General features: G+C 39.2%; 2 protein-coding genes across 2 annotated transcripts; both read right to left on the bottom strand.

Moving 5' to 3' along the window:
- Positions 1-243: 243 nt before the first annotated feature.
- On the bottom strand, positions 244-987 carry LOC145056722 (uncharacterized). The gene has a single exon (XM_079004444.1). It carries the CDS (start codon positions 985-987, stop codon positions 244-246), a length of 744 nt encoding a protein of 247 aa, XP_078860570.1.
- Positions 988-13,796: 12,809 nt separating this feature from the next.
- LOC145056730 (uncharacterized) lies at positions 13,797-16,624 on the bottom strand. Its single transcript, XM_079004455.1, has 3 exons — positions 16,435-16,624; positions 14,307-15,360; positions 13,797-14,034 (listed from the first exon to the last, which is right to left on the bottom strand). Exons 1-3 carry the CDS (start codon positions 16,622-16,624, stop codon positions 13,797-13,799), a joined length of 1,482 nt encoding a protein of 493 aa, XP_078860581.1.
- Positions 16,625-17,429: the final 805 nt, after the last annotated feature.

Below are 17,429 nucleotides of genomic sequence, written 5' to 3' on the forward strand. Positions count from 1 at the left end.
TAAAAACCCTATGTTATAAACCCCCATTCACACTCGCATTATATGGTCCTCACACATATATACAACCATCATTTGAGTTTCATTTTGCTTATGCATACTTTATCGGTAAACATTTTTACAAAAGTAATTAATAAGAACCATCATAACCAACACTTCTAGTTGTTGCTTTGGACAAAAGGCAAAAGCTGTGCGAAACTGCGTCGTTTAATATTAACATTTTAAGGGGAAAAAAACCCTGTGAAATTATGAACTGAAACTCGTAAAAAATTTATCCCCAATTCGGGCTGGTTCAGATTTACACCTGCTCAGATTCAGTGGCTCAGCTTTAAATTCTTCATCTCCATTAAAGAAACTTTCATCTTCACTGTTTCCATTAATACCTTCACCTTCGTTCACTTTCTCCCCTGTTTCATCATCTTCGGTATCCATCCTTGTTTTCTCGATTGTTGATTCCCAAAACTTGTATGCCAAAGATGAAGATCTGTATGGAGCAGAGCTGGATCTCGTCAACAAAAACGCATTTCTCGGCGGCGATTCTGGAATCAAAATTACATTATCAGGTCCGATTACATCTTCAATTTCGCGTTTCCCGTACTCAATTGCCTGATTCACTTCAATCCGTTTTGATTCCGGTAAGCTCTCTGATTTTTTGCAACAGTCACATCGAAAAAACGATAAGTTTGTTCTCCACAAGCGTTGGAACCACCCGGATTTGAGTTTCTGAAGCCATCGACAACTGCGGAAGGCGGTGGTTGTGGTTGGTTGCTTGTTGTTTGAGCGACTGTCTCGGACTTGGCCGATGCACGTGACCTTAGGGGAAGAGGGTTCCTGGGTAGGATCGTTAGTAGTGTTGATTTTGCGAGAAAACATAGGGTTAGCCCGTGACCTGCTTCCTCTCTTGCTTTTGCTTCTTGGAAACATCATCAATGGCGGTGGGAAATCGTCTGTTGTTCCAGGACTGGATATGGGTTTTGTATGTATTTTCATCTTCTTCAATAGTTAACGGTTGCAGAGTCTGTGTCGACTGTGGGTTTTTGAGAGATTGAAAACGCAGATTGTGTGTGTATATAGCTTCATGCATATCAATGGAGTTTCTGGAGGTGGGTGGTGTTTCATGCTTTAATGTGGATGACGTTTCATTGTCTATATGTTATTTATGGTTAATTTGTTATTATTCTTGTATGTAACTTTTGGTCCCTTCTTTTTTTAATAGAGGGATATTGATTAAGTTCAAATTTATCTCTTAATTTTCTTTTTAATTTTTAATTATTTTGAAATGTGATTGACTAAGGCTATGTTTGGCGTACTAGCTGAAAAATTGGTTGTTAGCTGAAAAGTTAGTTGATAGCTGAAAAACTAGTTGTTAAATAAAAAGCTAGCTGATAAAAAATAACGTTTGTTAAAACTAACTGAAAAACAAGCTGAAATATATAAAATTACATAAAAGGACATGTAAGAATATATGTTTTTATAATTAATTAAGGGATGTATTTAGAAAATTTTAAAAAAGCTCATAAAAGCTAGTCTAAGTAACTTTTCAAAAAGCTAGCTTATAAGCTACTTTTTGGCTTACCAAACACGACAACATAAAAAAGCTCAAAAAATAAGCTAGTTGTGGTGCGCCAAACATAATAAGGTGATGTTTTATAGTTGTTGACTGTGTTAGAAGTTATTGAGGTATAAATTGTGAATTAGTTGACATTTGACTAAGTTTATATTGTTTAGTTATTTTTCTAATTAACTGTATTGAATGATAAAAAAACAACCACATTAGTCTTATATTGTCTCTTGTGTTGGATAAAATAATTATAAAAATTTAAATTGTCATATAAAATCCAAATTAAACATACATCATTTAAAATCCAAATACAAATTGTCATACAAAATCCAAATACAAACTATCATACAAAATCAAAAAGTACATAATAATTTGCATACAAATTTAACGTTAACCATTTGAAAGTAATTGATTAGCAATCTGGTCATGCAAAGTAGTCATATAGTCAACGGCTTTAGAACTCTATTCTATGTCTTGTATGTTTTGGCCCTCACTTCCTCCACCTTGCACGTCAGGAATAACCATAGTATTTTGTTCAAAGTTAGTAAATAAGTCATCTTGAATATTGTATTTCTTTATAAAATTATGGACCGCAACACAAGCATTGACTATGTCTTTTTGTACTGGAAAAAAATAAGGAGCTATTTCAAGCCATGTGAATGTTATGATCCAATCATTGTCTTACAATCACTTCCGGTCTATTTTAGTTGACAGTCTATTTCAACCCATGTAAATGCTATGATCTAACCATAGTATTGCAATCATTTTCAGTGTATTTCAGCCAACGGGTTATTTCAACCCATGTGAATGCTATGATCCAACCATAGTTTCACAATCACTTTCGTTGCCACAGTCTAGCTGCAGTCTGTCCTGTCATGATCCAACCATGGTCTTTTACACAAGAACTACTAAGGTAATCTAGCATAAACTGACACGAAACGGACCCCTAGTATATTGGACCCCATTAGGTGTTTGGGTCTTGTCTTTAACCCCAAGGCCTTCATCAAACAAGAACATGTAGAGAAGTCCTCAACACAACCTTCGACCTGAGCCTAATCACTAACTCTCTCATGCGCCATCACTGATGCTTCTACTTTTCCGGACGAGATAACTCTGAATCTTCAACATCTTCTTCCCGATTCATAATTGGCTGTTAGACAAAATTCTTTTCATGAGCTTCCTCATTGACAACAATTTGAACCTACTATCTTTCATCATTAGATATAAAGCTTCGGGATAACCTGCAACACTGAAATCTTGTATCCTGAATAAACAATTATCCCCTACTTGAAAATAACTAGACTCCTATGACTTCATGGCCCTTTAAATCTTTGCGCCAATCCATACAACTTCACTACTTGATCCTTAACAACCACAAATAGCTTTGAGGATAAAAGAAATCCAAAACCTTTGATCGGTGCTAGCTTCTATGTCTACAGATTCGGTCCCCACAGGCTCTTCATTCCCAGTCATGGTATGGGAGGGAATGGAAATAGGAATACCTACCGAAGAGTCGGTAGTAGATGCCACGAAACGAACAAGTCCGAACCCAAAGAGTTTATGTTAGAACACAACCGCAGCAGACAGACCCTTGGGGTCTTTCTTCTCTAAAAGGGGGTTTTCAGGGATCTTCTCTGGGAGGCCTCCACTAACGGTCTCCCACTCTGATTTGCCCAAATGAGACACCTCTTCCTCATCCTCTACACGCTTCATTTCGCTTTCCGGTTTTATTGGACATTTATGAAAAACATTAGTAATAGGATCCTCCGAGTTACGCTTAGAGTTTGTAGCATTAGGAACCGGAGGATCAGATAGATCATTCATGCTTCGGTTTCCTGATTCACGGCCATAACGTTACCGTTTGGAAGGAGACATTTTTTTTGAGTTGATTGTCTTAAGCACTCTCAGAGCGCTTCTTTAAGATGAACCCTTTCAAGGTAGCCCTTGTAAACACCATGGGAGGCTTACCAAAATCAAAATTCAATTCCGCACCCTTCGAGCAAAGATTAGGAAGAATAGGTCTAGAGCCCTCTGATTGAGAAACGTCTGGGGCAGAGTCCATGCTATACTCTGACCTAGTCGGGGAATCCGGCGCCATCACCTCCTCCGTCACTAGGGTGGAGTTTGCAATTCATTTATGATGAAATTAGTCAAGAAGGGTTATATTTTTCCCCTCGAACACCTCCACTGGCTTTTTACCCAAACGGTTCCAATGGGGACTCATACCAGCCATACCCTGCATCGCTTCGTCGGGGTCCGCCCATCGGAAAAAAAATGCCCGATAACCTCTTCGTTATCAATTGCTCGTCGAGTGATAGTTCTGGGACGGGCTCGGTGACCCTGTAAGCAGTAGCGTCGTATGCCATGGGGTCGGAGAAGGCAGAGGCATCAACAAAAAAAACTCCTCCTTCCAATACTTTATGGAGGTTGGAAGACCATCACAAATCTCCACCAAACCATGGCGAATGGAGAAAGAAACTTAGTCTCCGTTGGACATCAGAATATACAAATGGCAAAACAGATTGATGGTCGGCAACACATCCAGAGCGACACATAGTAGGGTGAAGAAAAGAATATTTCAAAAGCCTTTAAGGGTTATTTAGGCAATGTGCAGACCATAATAATCCAAAACAATTTCTAGAAAATCAAAAGCAAGAAGACACACCCTAGATTTGAAGAATACTTGGTAAACCCCCACAAAGCCTTTAAAGGCGTCAGTAATGGCATCGTTGGCCTCCAAAGAGGCTCCGAATGGACGTGGGAGTCGGGGTATTCTAGATAGGAAGACTAAGGCTCTTCGAAACAAGGAGGTGAAGCTAGTGAAGGTGCGATGACAACACTGAAGAGGCTCCGAATGGACATAGGATTCGGGGGATGTGTTGCGGGAGCATTACCCGAATTGTTTGCATCGACGGACTTCGAGGACGAAGTCTAGTCCAAGTAGGGGAGAGTTGTAACACTCGAAACCACGTATTACTCTTTAGACCCTTGAAATGGAAAAGATGGCATAAAAGGTCCTTTATATGCGGGGAGTACTTCAGGAGTACGCTTAGTGTACTAAGGATGCATGAACACAGAGGGTGGCCACATACGCGGGGCGTACACGACAGTGGGCCACCCTTAAGCCTCTTGTACTAAACACTAATCAACCTCCATAGCCTTATTTCTCCCTTTTACACCAGAGATCCCTTGTGAGAGTGTTTTTGAGCTTAAGGAGTGTATTTGTGGCCATTTTAGAGTTCATTCAAGAAGAAGGAATTGCTAAGCAAGCTTGGAGTGACATTGGGCTTCAAGAATCTGCATCTAGTTCACATTGAAGAGCTTCTCGAGGTCTAAATTCTTGATCTTGCTATCTTATTCATTAGATCTAGTTAGGGTTTCTACAGTGTCCTTTTTTCTGTTCACGGATCATCTCTAGAGAGTTGGAGCAACTCCAAAGCTTAGGAAGAGTAGATCTAAGGTCCTTTGAATCATTCATGCCATAAAAATGGTGTCTTGATTGGTTTTTTTACCTCATGCATGGATTAAGACTCTTGGAAAGGTCTTAATGGGTTTTTGGGAACTTATGGAACATGAAAAGGCATAAAGTTGCCAACTTTATGCCTTAGGAAGTCTTAATAGACTCAGATCTAAAGATTGGACGTTAGAACATCGAGTATTAATGGAAGATGTGCTTAATCTGTTTGTACATTGGACGTAGATTAGTGTACGCAATGCATACAGTTTAGGGACCCAGTATGTTGAGCGTACCGGAGTGGTATGCAAGGCGTACGCACTCAGATGGGCTTAGACTTGTTTTGGGCTTTTGAGACCTTTGGGCCTGGTCATGTTTTGAGTTAATGGGCGAATTTATCTGTTTTGGGCCATGGTTGCTATGGTTATGCTTTATTGGGCCATGAGGCCCATTAGTGATTTTGGACGTGGGCTTTAGGCCCATTAGCAATGGGAGACTTTTGGGCCATTATGAAAGGACTTGGGGCTTGGGTTCTTTAATTGGAATATATTTAACCCTAACTTTAGGGTAATGATATTATTGTTTAGCACGAGTGGTTACAGACTATTAGGAGAGCAACTTTCAGATTCAGCAGACAGAGGTGAGTTTTCTCACCATACCAATGGGTCTAAGGCACTAAGGCCGACCTATTTATGATATGTTGATTGTTGATTGATTATGTGTTATGCTAGTATTTCATGGAATACCCCGGGGGGGTTCCCGTGGCAGTAGATTGAGACCATGTGGGGGTTCGCATGACATTTGGTGTAAGACCTTGGAGGGTTTCCATGGTATCCTTGTATATCTGCATGTTTAGCTTGTATGATATGTATTTGGTAGTGAAGACCATGCGGGGGTTCCCATGGCAGATAGTGAAGACCATGTGGGGGTTCCCATGGCAGGAAGACCATGTGGGGGTTCCCATGGCAGGTAGTTAAGACCACTTGGGGTTCCAGTGGCACTAGGTATAAGACCTTGGAGGGTTCCCATGTCATCCTTATATATTGTATGCATGGCTTATGTGGTTTATGTAGCTTTTATAGCTAACATGGATTATGTGGATTATGTGGGGTATGCTCTGGGGAACTCACTAAGCATTAGCATATAGTTTGTTGATTTGTTTCAGGTACTTCTGAGCCTAAGGGAAAGGGCAAGGCTTGATGGCGCGACATGCACTCTCCGGAATTTGATTTGATGGGACACTATGATATTTGAAATAAAATGTTGATGCTATGGATTTTGAAAACAATTGTCATTGATATTTCATATTTCATGGGAATGTTTTGATTAATTAAAAATGAAAATTTTATTTGGAAATTTGGGTCGTTACAAATATGATCCTGTGGATATGGATCATAGGGCTTTGATTCAGATGTGCGTGATTATGTGCGGTGCTGATAAGATTTGGAGGATTCCCTCTGATGACATTGTGGATCTATTCGGCAGGTGGATCTAGAGTAGGGTCTTGAGCAGGACTTTGAGCCTAATCATGTTCCATGTAGACATTAAGTTGTATATGCACATTCTACTGCTCAGTGGGGTCCTGAGCCAGAGATCGATATTCGTTATGTATCTCAATGTGTGGATGTGTTAAGTAGGGATCAACATAATTTTTGGAGGGAGGTCCGGTGAGACCATCACTGGATTATGGGAGCTCTGAGCGGTATATCTTCTCATTAGAGGTTTGAGCATCCACCTCCTCTGCAGTCGGGAGACGGAGTTGGGCCTTCTGGGACACAACATGATGATGACGATGATGATGATGAAGAAGATGTAGAGGGTGAGGATTATGATGATGAGGATTGACTAGTTATATATATATATATATATATATATATATATATATATATATATATGTTTGTGTGTGTATGTGTGTTTTGATGTATTTAGACTTGTTCTCACACATTTTGTGTGTTGTAGGATATTTTGTATTGAATCAATTTACCTTGGGTTGTCAATCTTTGTTTATCAACAATCAAATCTAAATTATGTTGTGCATTAGTCCAACCAAGATTACACATAGGTGATCAGTCTATGTCTATTCATTGTTTGACCCATGTACAATAGTTTAGCTATGATGATTGTTTCATATTTTGTGATTTTGTTTCGTATTTATGCTCATGTGTTTTAATTTATTATTTTGTACAGTTAAAATATCAAATAAGGATCAACCATGTATAAAGTGTCAGAGGGCACAACCATTTTAGCATATAGTCATTCTGAAATCCAACAACCCAAGCGACAAGTTCAATCTAGTCACCTCTCTCGTAAGTAGTCTATCGGTACGACCATTTAATATTACTTTTTAAATGATGGTTTGAGGACAAACCTTATTAGATTATAAGCCCCTAGACTATAGTCAGAATTTATAAGGAGGTACTAGTTCGCTATAGTCAATAGCTTTGATACCAATCTCACACCCCCGGTCGGCGGCAGAAATCGTTGGGTGGTGCGACGTTATTATGTTAGATCACGGTCAGTGAACAGTACAAAACTATATGTGACATTAATATCACTTTCATTTTTAAAGTATATAACATTACATAATAAAAATGTTTCTGAAAGCACTAAACTTCTAGCATAACTGTATATCTTGATAGGTAGACATCACAATGGGCTTCGAGTAGTTCCTCCAGTTAACAACTACTGTAGGGTGTGAAATCTTCAAGCTCTTCCAGTTTCCTAAGAATACATGTGGTTTTGAAAGGGCAACATAATATTGGTGATTTCACATATTTTTGTTAATATAGAAAATACTTAGTGTCTTTTGAGTAGGATATTTGTTTATGAATTAAATGGTTATACTCCTAAATCCTATGTTTCTTATCCTTGGGTTTGTTTATTGGAATTTATGGTACTCATGGATAATTGGAACTTGGTTACTACCGTCACTAGGGATGTACCTTCCAAGCTTCCTTTTGTTGCCTATGTATGTGCGTCCCCTACTTCTTTAGTGTGTGTGTGTGTGTGTGTATATATATATATATATATATATATATAGTTTTGTGAATATTATTGGTTTCCTAGACTCGCATGGGCGAGTTTGTGTATGTTATTACTACTTCTTCTAGGCGTCCCTCCAGAGGTATGTTTAGTTAGTTTTAGGCTAACAATGTTATAATGAGTTTCAATAATCAAGCTATTGATGTGTGTTTACTCAACTAGTTTTAATCCTACTTTTAATTATAAATTGACACACAAAGGCAGTGGACCTATCAATTGTGGTAAAGCTAAATAAGTAGGGTATCGAACTCAGGGAACGGAAAATTAAAACTAAAAACTAGAATTAACTAAAAACAAGTAATAGAAAATAGGGTTTCTCTAGTTTTTCAAGACTAGAAACTTAACTAAAACTTAAAAACTCAACTAAAAGCTGAAAACACGTAAAAACAAACTAAATCCAATGATCAAAAAAAGGTTTCTGTTTAGGTTCAACTCTTTTACTCCTATGGTTAATTTTTAGGATAATATGATAGATTAATTGTTATTGGTTACCGACTCTGGTGATTAGATTCGCAGTCACTATTACTAATCCTTAGAAAACATACCAAATTCAAGCAATGGCCAGTTGATTAAACTAATAGATTTCATAGGTTAATTATTCGGGATAAATAAGACTTGTAGCTAGCTAATTAAATTTGGTGATTCTATTAACCTCTTGTTGATGGTGTATCACACAAGCTCACACATTAATTTACCCATTCTCTAATTAATCCTAGTTTCATGTTCATTATTCCTAGTCATATAGTATTGTGTTCACATAAATTATATGAGATAAGCAATTAAGAGATGTTCATGCAGCTTAATCACTTAGCAATTAACAGAAACAGTTATGGTTAATGTATAAGGGTCTTTAACAAGCTTAATTTAACAACATCACCAATTAACAATTAATCAAAAGAGTAAATTAAACCATAGGAGCAAAATTGTTTCCCCAAACAGAAACTAACGAAATTAGTTCATGAATTCAATGTGTGAAAGCTTAAAAACAAATTCAAATAATCCCAACATGATTCAATGCAAAAGAAAAGTGGAAAATTAAACCTAAAGTGCCTTAATCTCTTAAGAATGAAGGATTACGGTTCTTCAATCGTTTTCCAGAGCTCCAAGGGTTCCTTGATCGCCAAGTGTTCCACCAAAAATCCAGAGAGAGTACTCAATTCGGGTTCATGAAGTTTATTTATAGTTTTCTCAAAACAGGGGCTACTCGTCGAGTCGCCAAATGACTCGTCGAGTCCCCCTTGAGGAATCTGTATACGGCAAGGACTCCACGTGTCGCTTCGTGAATCTTCGTGTCGACTCGTCGAGTAGACGATCCTACTCGCCGAGTAGCTTCAGAATTAGCCTTTTTCTTCTTTTTTTCGTTCCTAAGCTTCCGTTCATATCTCCTGCTTCCTTTTGCTTCCGAGCTTCTTTTTTGGACTGAAAACATAATTTGAACAATATTAAGCATATTTTGTCCATAATATGCAATTAATTAACCAATACATGATAAAAAAAATAAACATAAAAATATAGCTAAAAATGCAAATATAAAAATACCCCACACTTGACTTTTGCTTGCCCCCAAGCAAAACTGAAATTAAGCATACTAGTATTACATAGATAATCCCAATCCAACCCAACCATTATGTCAAGACCGCAACGCAAGCATTTGTGTCTAAATAATTTTCCTAAGGACCCCCCTTAACCTAAATACTCACAATCCTCATAAACACTCACCCACTTTTTCTGAACAATGCTCATTTTATGCATCCCTCCGAATCCATCCACAGAAAACCTCCCAGTCTCAAGGTGTTTTTGGTTGAGCAACCCAAGCATACATATTCTAAAAAATTACAATTCTTTGATACCACTATGGAACTTTTTGGAATTCTTCACTTTCTTGATAATTTGAACTTTGATTTCTTCGAATTCTTCAAAATTGCCACATTTTTTATTTTCTTTGATTTTTGGGTATCTTCAACTTTTGAACTTTTGGAATTTTGATCTTTTGATCTTTACTCTAACTGCTCCAAAATTCTTACAACTTTGCTTGTAATTCTCTCTCTTTTTTTACATGTACCTCACTTTTTTTCACTCAAAACCCTACATGCTTAAGCATGGGCGCTCAACTTCAACCTTTATTGATTAAGGATAATAATTTTCCTGTATACATTTCAAGTACACGATGTTAAACTTATAGCATCCCTCAAACTAAGCGAGGTTGTCTTTTTGTCCCATGGTTTCACTAGAATAAAGGGGGCCACAAATGCACTATAACGTGTATAAGTTCAACTAAACATTTGGGTCTTCATGCAATCATCAAACATAACACTAACATGATTCCTAATTGCTTTTTACCAAAGTTTTCTAATTTAGCCCTAGCAATTTGTATGCAAAAAAAAATTATTTTTAAAATTTAACTAAAATTTTAACTAATATAACCAACCCCCTACCCCACACTTAATTTATGCAATGTCCCCATTGCATATTATGCATGATAAAGAAAAAACAAAGTAAAGAGAGAATTGGAACGAACTCCCCTGGGATAGTAGTGGCGAGGTCGATCTTCTTCATGTTAAAGCTCTATCTTCAATTGACTTTAGACATGGGAACAACTCATCCATGCCTTGGGTGTCATATCTTATGTGAGAAAGCTCCAAAAATGCAGGAAAAATACCCGGAAATCTTCAAAAATTAAAACTCTAAGGAATATGAGCGAAACCCGTAGTGAATATGAGCAGAATATAAGCCTTGAGAATGAAAAAGTGATAAACTCATCGAGTCTATACGGAAACACGTCAAGCAGAAGCGTATCAAGCAGAAAAATCGTGAAACTGAACTCGGACTCGTCGAGTAGGTAAGGTGCACTCGGCGAGTCCATCGGTGAGTGACAAATAAAAATATTCTGCTTTTGGGTTCCGTTTCTGATGTGGCTGGGTATGATTTTTAGTGTGTTTTCTTCATTTTTCTTCAACAAATAACACTCTAACACCTTACTTGAAAACGGACTCGACCCTAACTTATGCACATTCTCATCTAGACCCGATCGTCACTGTAAACTTGACAATTGAGACTCTTTTATGCATCAAATCCTTCAATCTGAAAAGAAAACAACCATAAGTAATAAAAGAAAACAAGTTCCTACTTAATCATCCTACAGTTCATCACCCAACATACAGAAAAATAAATAGTCTTAAACATCCAAAAACACAATAAAACATCAATCTTCCTCCTCGTCTTCATCTCCTCCAGCTCCACTTCCACCCGCTTGATTTCCTCTCGCTTGCACCCTTTCATCCCAACTGGAGATATACGGGAATCCGGGCCTTGGTGTAAAATGCATTTGCTCAAATAAACAAGCAACAAACTCATTGACAAAGTTCACTCCCCGACCTATGTCATCTTGGTATCTTCGCAGCTCAACATTATACCAATCCATAGGTAGCTCCTCATCCACCGGAATAACCGATGGGTCTCGTGGCACTCGCTCTCTCCTTCGCCTTACCCTCCTTCCTGGTTCTTCCGGTACCAACGGTTCATCATCATTTGGAATGCTAACATGGCCCCCTCCATAATCCTCAATGATCCTAGCCCTCCTAAATAAAGTTGTGGTGAAGGGAGGACTAGGAATCATAGTCAATACTCATGCCTCTGGTCGGTCCAAAATGTCATAGGTTCTCGCAAGCCTTGTCACAAACATGCCACCATTGATTTTTGAAGTTACCCGTTCTTTGACTGCCCCCTCCGCCAAGTATTTTTCCATGCAATATGGCAAATTTCAAAATACATTAGGGGTAATAATACTCCACATGTAGAAGATATCGAGAGTGGGGACTTTGTCTTCATCCTTTCGCATGTTTATAGAACTCGTGATCAGACGATGTATTAGGCGATGGATCGGGGAGCGGATCATCCCCTCTTGAGCGTATGAAGGGATAGAGACTTGGTTGGAAATGGTATTCCACCAAGTACAGGATACCACACCCTCGGGCAAGTCTTTGTGGCACTGCTCCAGAAATGACTCAAAAGTCTCGGACATGATCTCTTTTTGATCATACATTCCCAGCCTCCACGCTAACTCAACAATGCTACACTGGCGGAACTCTCCTCCAAGGCAGAATGAAATGATGTTTGGACTATAGTAGTCATCACCACCCCGGAAATAGATGGTGGCAAAGAATTCCCAGCAAAGCTCCTGATACACCGACTCTTGCAGCTTAAACAACCGACTCCACCCATCACAAATTATTTGCACCCCATTAATTTCACAAGACTTGACCAAATAATGGCTTAGTGCTTCTTCCATCCCAGCTTGCCCCATCCATGACCAATCCAACTCATTGGGAACATATATTTCCTTCCACCTTAAGGCCTCCAGCTTGTTTTTTGTTCGTGTGAGCGAAGACTTGTTGGTGATGCTTGGAAAAGCCAACCATGGGATGTCCCCATAACTGCCTCCTCGTGAGCTTTGACCTCTCCTAGACATGGTTCCTGCACAGCAAAGAAAGAAGAAAACCACAAACAAAATACCTAAAGAATTAAGAATGGCAAAATACTGGTCATCAATAGCATGGACTCACCGAGTCCACGAACTACTCGACGAGTAGGACGAACAGAGGGAGTCAAATCTTGTCCTTATGAAATTAACCGGCCAAATCCATAAATTATTGCAGGGGTTTGCTTCGGTATGTTCAGGAGTCTATGAATGTAAAAATTTACGTCTAAAACGTCCTAATTTGTCAAAAATCAAAACCCTAGAATCCATGTCTTCCCAAAAACGGGATTTTTCAGAAATTAAAGGTGTTATTACACCAAAGATTGTAAAGGATTAAGGGCTAAAGTTGTTACCTTGTTGCTTGAAATTCGCAGAAGAAGAGAAGAATCAAGATGGATGCTTGAGAGTGTTGCACATTAAGTGTGAGGAGGCTGCTCATTTGAATTGCTGAGTATTTGCAAATTAGGGTAAAAACCCCTCTTTTACAGAATGTAATAAAAATAATTTTTTTTTCGGGTAAATATATACTCGTCGAGCAGTCGGACCTACTCAGCGAGTAGATGCCTGATTCATCGATTTTTCGGGATTTTTAAAATGGACTCGTCGAGTAGCCTTATAGACTCGTCAAGTTTTTCATTCTGTGAAAATTTTGAGTTTGCAAAATAAAATATATGCCACTCCACACTTGAGCATTGATTTCCCTCAAGCAATCATTTTGAACACAAAAGAAGATTGATAAAAACAAATCCTAAGTAAAAATGAAAAAAAAACGAAAAAGAAAAGAAAGCAAAATCTAAACGCGGGTTGCCTCCCGGAAACGCTTCTTTTTAAGGAGTCATTAGTAGGACTCGTTCATGCTTACGTCTCTGTAATCCCTCCCAGCAGCAGCCCTTCTTCAAGTTCTTCATTTCTCGGAATTCATTCTTCATATTTTTCACCCTATGATCATTGACCTTGAAAGGAGTTCCATCTCTTGATATTAGCTCAATAGCTCCATGTGGAATTTTTTTTACTATAAATGGACCATCCCACCATGTCCTAAGCTTGCCCGGAAATAGTTTGAGTCTTGAATTAAAAAGTAACACCTTTTGTCCTTCGTAAAAGTCCTTATTACCCTAGAGTCTTTTGTCATGCCACCTCTTGGTCTTTTCTTTGTAAATCAAAGAACTAGTGTATGCCTCATTCCTAAGCTCTTCCAAGGCATTCATTTGCATTAACCGGTTAGTTCTAAGTTCAGCTAGATCAAAATTGCACACCTTTAATGCCTAATAAGCCTTGTGCTCTATTTCAACCGGTAAGTGACAATGTTTTCCATAGACTAGCCTATATGGTGTAGTGCCGATAGGTGTCTTAAAAGTTGTTCTAAACGCCCATAGTGCATCATCAAGCTTATCCGACCACTCTTTCCTATTACTTCCAACTGATCTTTCTAGTATTCCCTTCAATGCTCTATTTGTAACTTCATTCTGCCCACTCATTTGAGGATGATAGGATGTTGAAAATCTATGGTGAACACCATATTTTTATAACACCTTAGCTAACTGATAATTGTCAAAGTGAGTGCCCCGGTCACTAATGAGAGCTTTAGGAACTCCAAATCTTGAGAATAATTTCTTTAAACATCGTACCACTACCCGAGCATCATTAGTGGGTAATGCTTGTGCCTCCGCCCACTTAGATACGTAATCCACCGCCACCAAGATGTACTTATTTCCTTTAGACATGGGAAAGGGTCCCATGAAGTCAATCCCCCACACATCAAATATTTCACATACTTGGATGCTATGTTGGGGCATTTCATTTCGGGATGATATATTTCCCGCTCTTTGGCACGAGTCACATTCCTTGACATATCGAGCAGCATCCTTGAAAATTGTAGGCCAATAGAACCTAATATCAAAAATCTCTTCGCGGTGTAATGTGCTCCATGATGTCCTCCCGCGGGTCCACTATGGCAGTGTGCCAAAATGTCTTGACTTTCCTTCCCGAATACACATCTTCTTATCATTCCATCCGCGCAGCTTCGGAAAAGATATGGCTCGTCCCAAAAGTAGTATTTAATTTCCGAAAAGAATTTCTTCTTTTGTTGGTGAGTCAAATCTTTTGGGATGTATTTGGTTGCTAAATAATTCGCTATATCTGCAAACCATGGCACTTCTTCCGCTACTACCAATATATACTCATCGGGAAAATCATCCCCAATTTTATCTTCTTCTAGCTTCTCCAAAAGTGGGTTCTCTAGTCTTGATAAATGATCGCCAGCTACGTTTTCTATCCCCTTTTTATCGTGTATTTTGATGTCAAATTCTTGTAGAAGTAGAACCCAACGTATCAATCTAGGCTTCGCATCTTGTTTGGCAAATAAATACTTCAACGTGGAGTGATCGGTAAACACGATTGTCTTGGATAACACTAAGTAAGGACGAAACTTGTCAAAAGCATATACCACTGCTAACAGCTCCTTCTCGGTAGTAGTGTAATTCTCCTGAGTTGGATTCAATGTCTTGCTTGCATAATAGATTGGCTGAAAATGTTTGTCAATTCTTTTTCCCAAAACAGCTCCCACCGCAAAGTCACTAGCACCACACATTAGCTCAAAAGGGAGACTCCAATTTGGAGCTACCATAATAGGTGAAGTAGTCAACTTTTCCTTCAACAAATTAAAGGCTTCAAGACATTCTTTAGAAAAGTTGAGTGGGGCGTCCTTCAAAAGTAGTTGATTCAAGGGTCTCGTGATCTTGGAGAAGTCTTTAATAAAGTGCCTATAGAACCCCGCATGGCCTAAAAAGCTTCTTACCCCCTTGACATTTGTTGGAGGTGGCAATTTGGCTATAGTGTCCACCTTTGTTCTATCCACCTATATCCCCCTCCTTGAGACCTTGTGTCCTAACACAATTCCTTCCTTCACAATAAAATGACACTTCTCCCAATTAAGGACAAGGTTGGTCTTCTCACATCTTGCTAACATTAGATCCAAGTTGGACAAGCAATCTTCAAAAGAGGACCCAAAAACCGAGAAGTCATCCATAAACACCTCCATAAACCTTTCAATCATATCATGAAAGATAGCCATCATGCACCTTTAGAAAGTAGTTGGTGCATTGCATAACCCAAAAGGCATACGTCTATATGCAAATGTCCCACTTGGGCATGTAAAAGTGGTCTTCTCTTGGTCTTGTGGGTCGAATGGAATTTGGAAGTACCCCGAAAACCCATCGAGAAAAAATAATAAAGATGAACGAAAACCTCTCAAGCATTTGATCGATAAAAGGCAATGGAAAGTGATCCTTGCATGTGGCCTCATTTAGCTTCCTATAGTCTATGCAAACTCGCCACCCGGTTACCGTCCTTGTTGGAATTAATTCATTGTTTTCATTAGCCACTACCGTTATGCCTCCCTTCTTCGAAACTACTTGGACCAGACTCACCCATGGGCTATTGGAGATCAAATAAATGATTCCAACATCTAGTAATTTCACGACCTCCTTTTTCACAACTTCTTGCATGTTCGGGTTGAGTTTTCTTTGGCGTTGTACTACAACTTTTGATCCTTCTTCTAGGTTGATTTTGTGGGAACAATAGGCTGGACTAATTCCCTTTATGTCGGTTATCTTCCATGCTATAGCACCTTGCCTTTTCTTTAGTACACCCACAAGGCTCTCCTTCTCATGTTTGGCCAAATCAGTAGCTATAATTATAGGTTTTTGTTGGCCATCTTCAAGGAATGCGTACTACAAGTGATCTGGTAGTGCCTTGAGCTCAATTTTTGTGTTCTGCATGCTGAACACGTCGAGTCCAATAAGGGGACTCGTCGAGTCCAATGTAATTTTCGCGACTGTTCGGGTCTCTTCAAATGGACTCGCCGAGTCGGTAGAGGCTGTTCGGCGATCGGTTCTTCTGCACTTCTGATCAGATCGTCATACTCAGCTTCCTCGAGCAGTATTTCTAACTCCATCAGGTCCCTTTCAGCATCAAAATCTTCTTCAAGTGAAACGGTGGACTTTCCTGGCTTTTCTTCTTTCCAATCTTCCAACAACTCTTCCAACATGTCAATCGAAAACGCCGTGTCATCACTACTCCTTGCATGGTTCATGGCTTGATCAACTCCGAAAAGTGACTGATTCGTCTCTTACCCGAAGGGTAAGGTTAGAATCTCCCATGTCGACTATAGCGCACACAATGTTGAGAAAATTTCTTCCTAATATGATCGGGACTTGGGGATCCGCTTCCATGTCTAGAACTATAAAGTCCGCGGGGAACACGAACTTGTCCACCTTCACCAAAAGATCTTCACAAATTCCCCTAGGAAATGTAACCGTTTTGTTTGCTAGGTGGATTTCCATGTGAATGGGTCTTGGCTCGAGGAGATCTAACTTTTTGAAAAATGAATAAGGCATGAGGTTTACACTTGCCCCTGAATCAGCTAGTGCATAAATGGTGGCCAAGTTTCCAAATTGAAGCGTGTTTTGCGTACTCGGTGTTTTGCGTCGGAACTTCAGAAGCTCAGAGATTGCTCGTAAGGAAAACAGGTTCCATTTAGAGAGAGATCAGTTGATCTTGTATGAGAAAAGAGGTGGTGGATGCCTCTATTTATAGTGAGAAGTTTTGGGGGGCACGCGACGTCATGGAGAACATGTCACGCACAAGCACGTTTGCACCATCCAGAGATAACATGTGTCACATTTTGTGTGGGCTACATCATCTAAAATCTTCATGAATCAGGTGTTAGGACGTGTGTCGCATGTGGCACGTTGTTATGTACGTTGTTACTCGATGTGCTGTGCCGGAACTTCAAAAGCTCAGAGATTGCCTGTAAGGAAAATAGGTTCCATTTAGAGAGAGATGAGTTGATCTTGTATGAGAAAAGAGGTGGTGGATGCCTATATTTATAGTGAGAA

Source organism: Lactuca serriola, chromosome 1 (genome assembly GCF_051521515.1).
Source record: "Lactuca serriola cultivar US96UC23 chromosome 1, Lser_US96UC23_V15, whole genome shotgun sequence".
In the NCBI taxonomy this organism is placed as follows: Eukaryota; Viridiplantae; Streptophyta; class Magnoliopsida; order Asterales; family Asteraceae; genus Lactuca; species Lactuca serriola.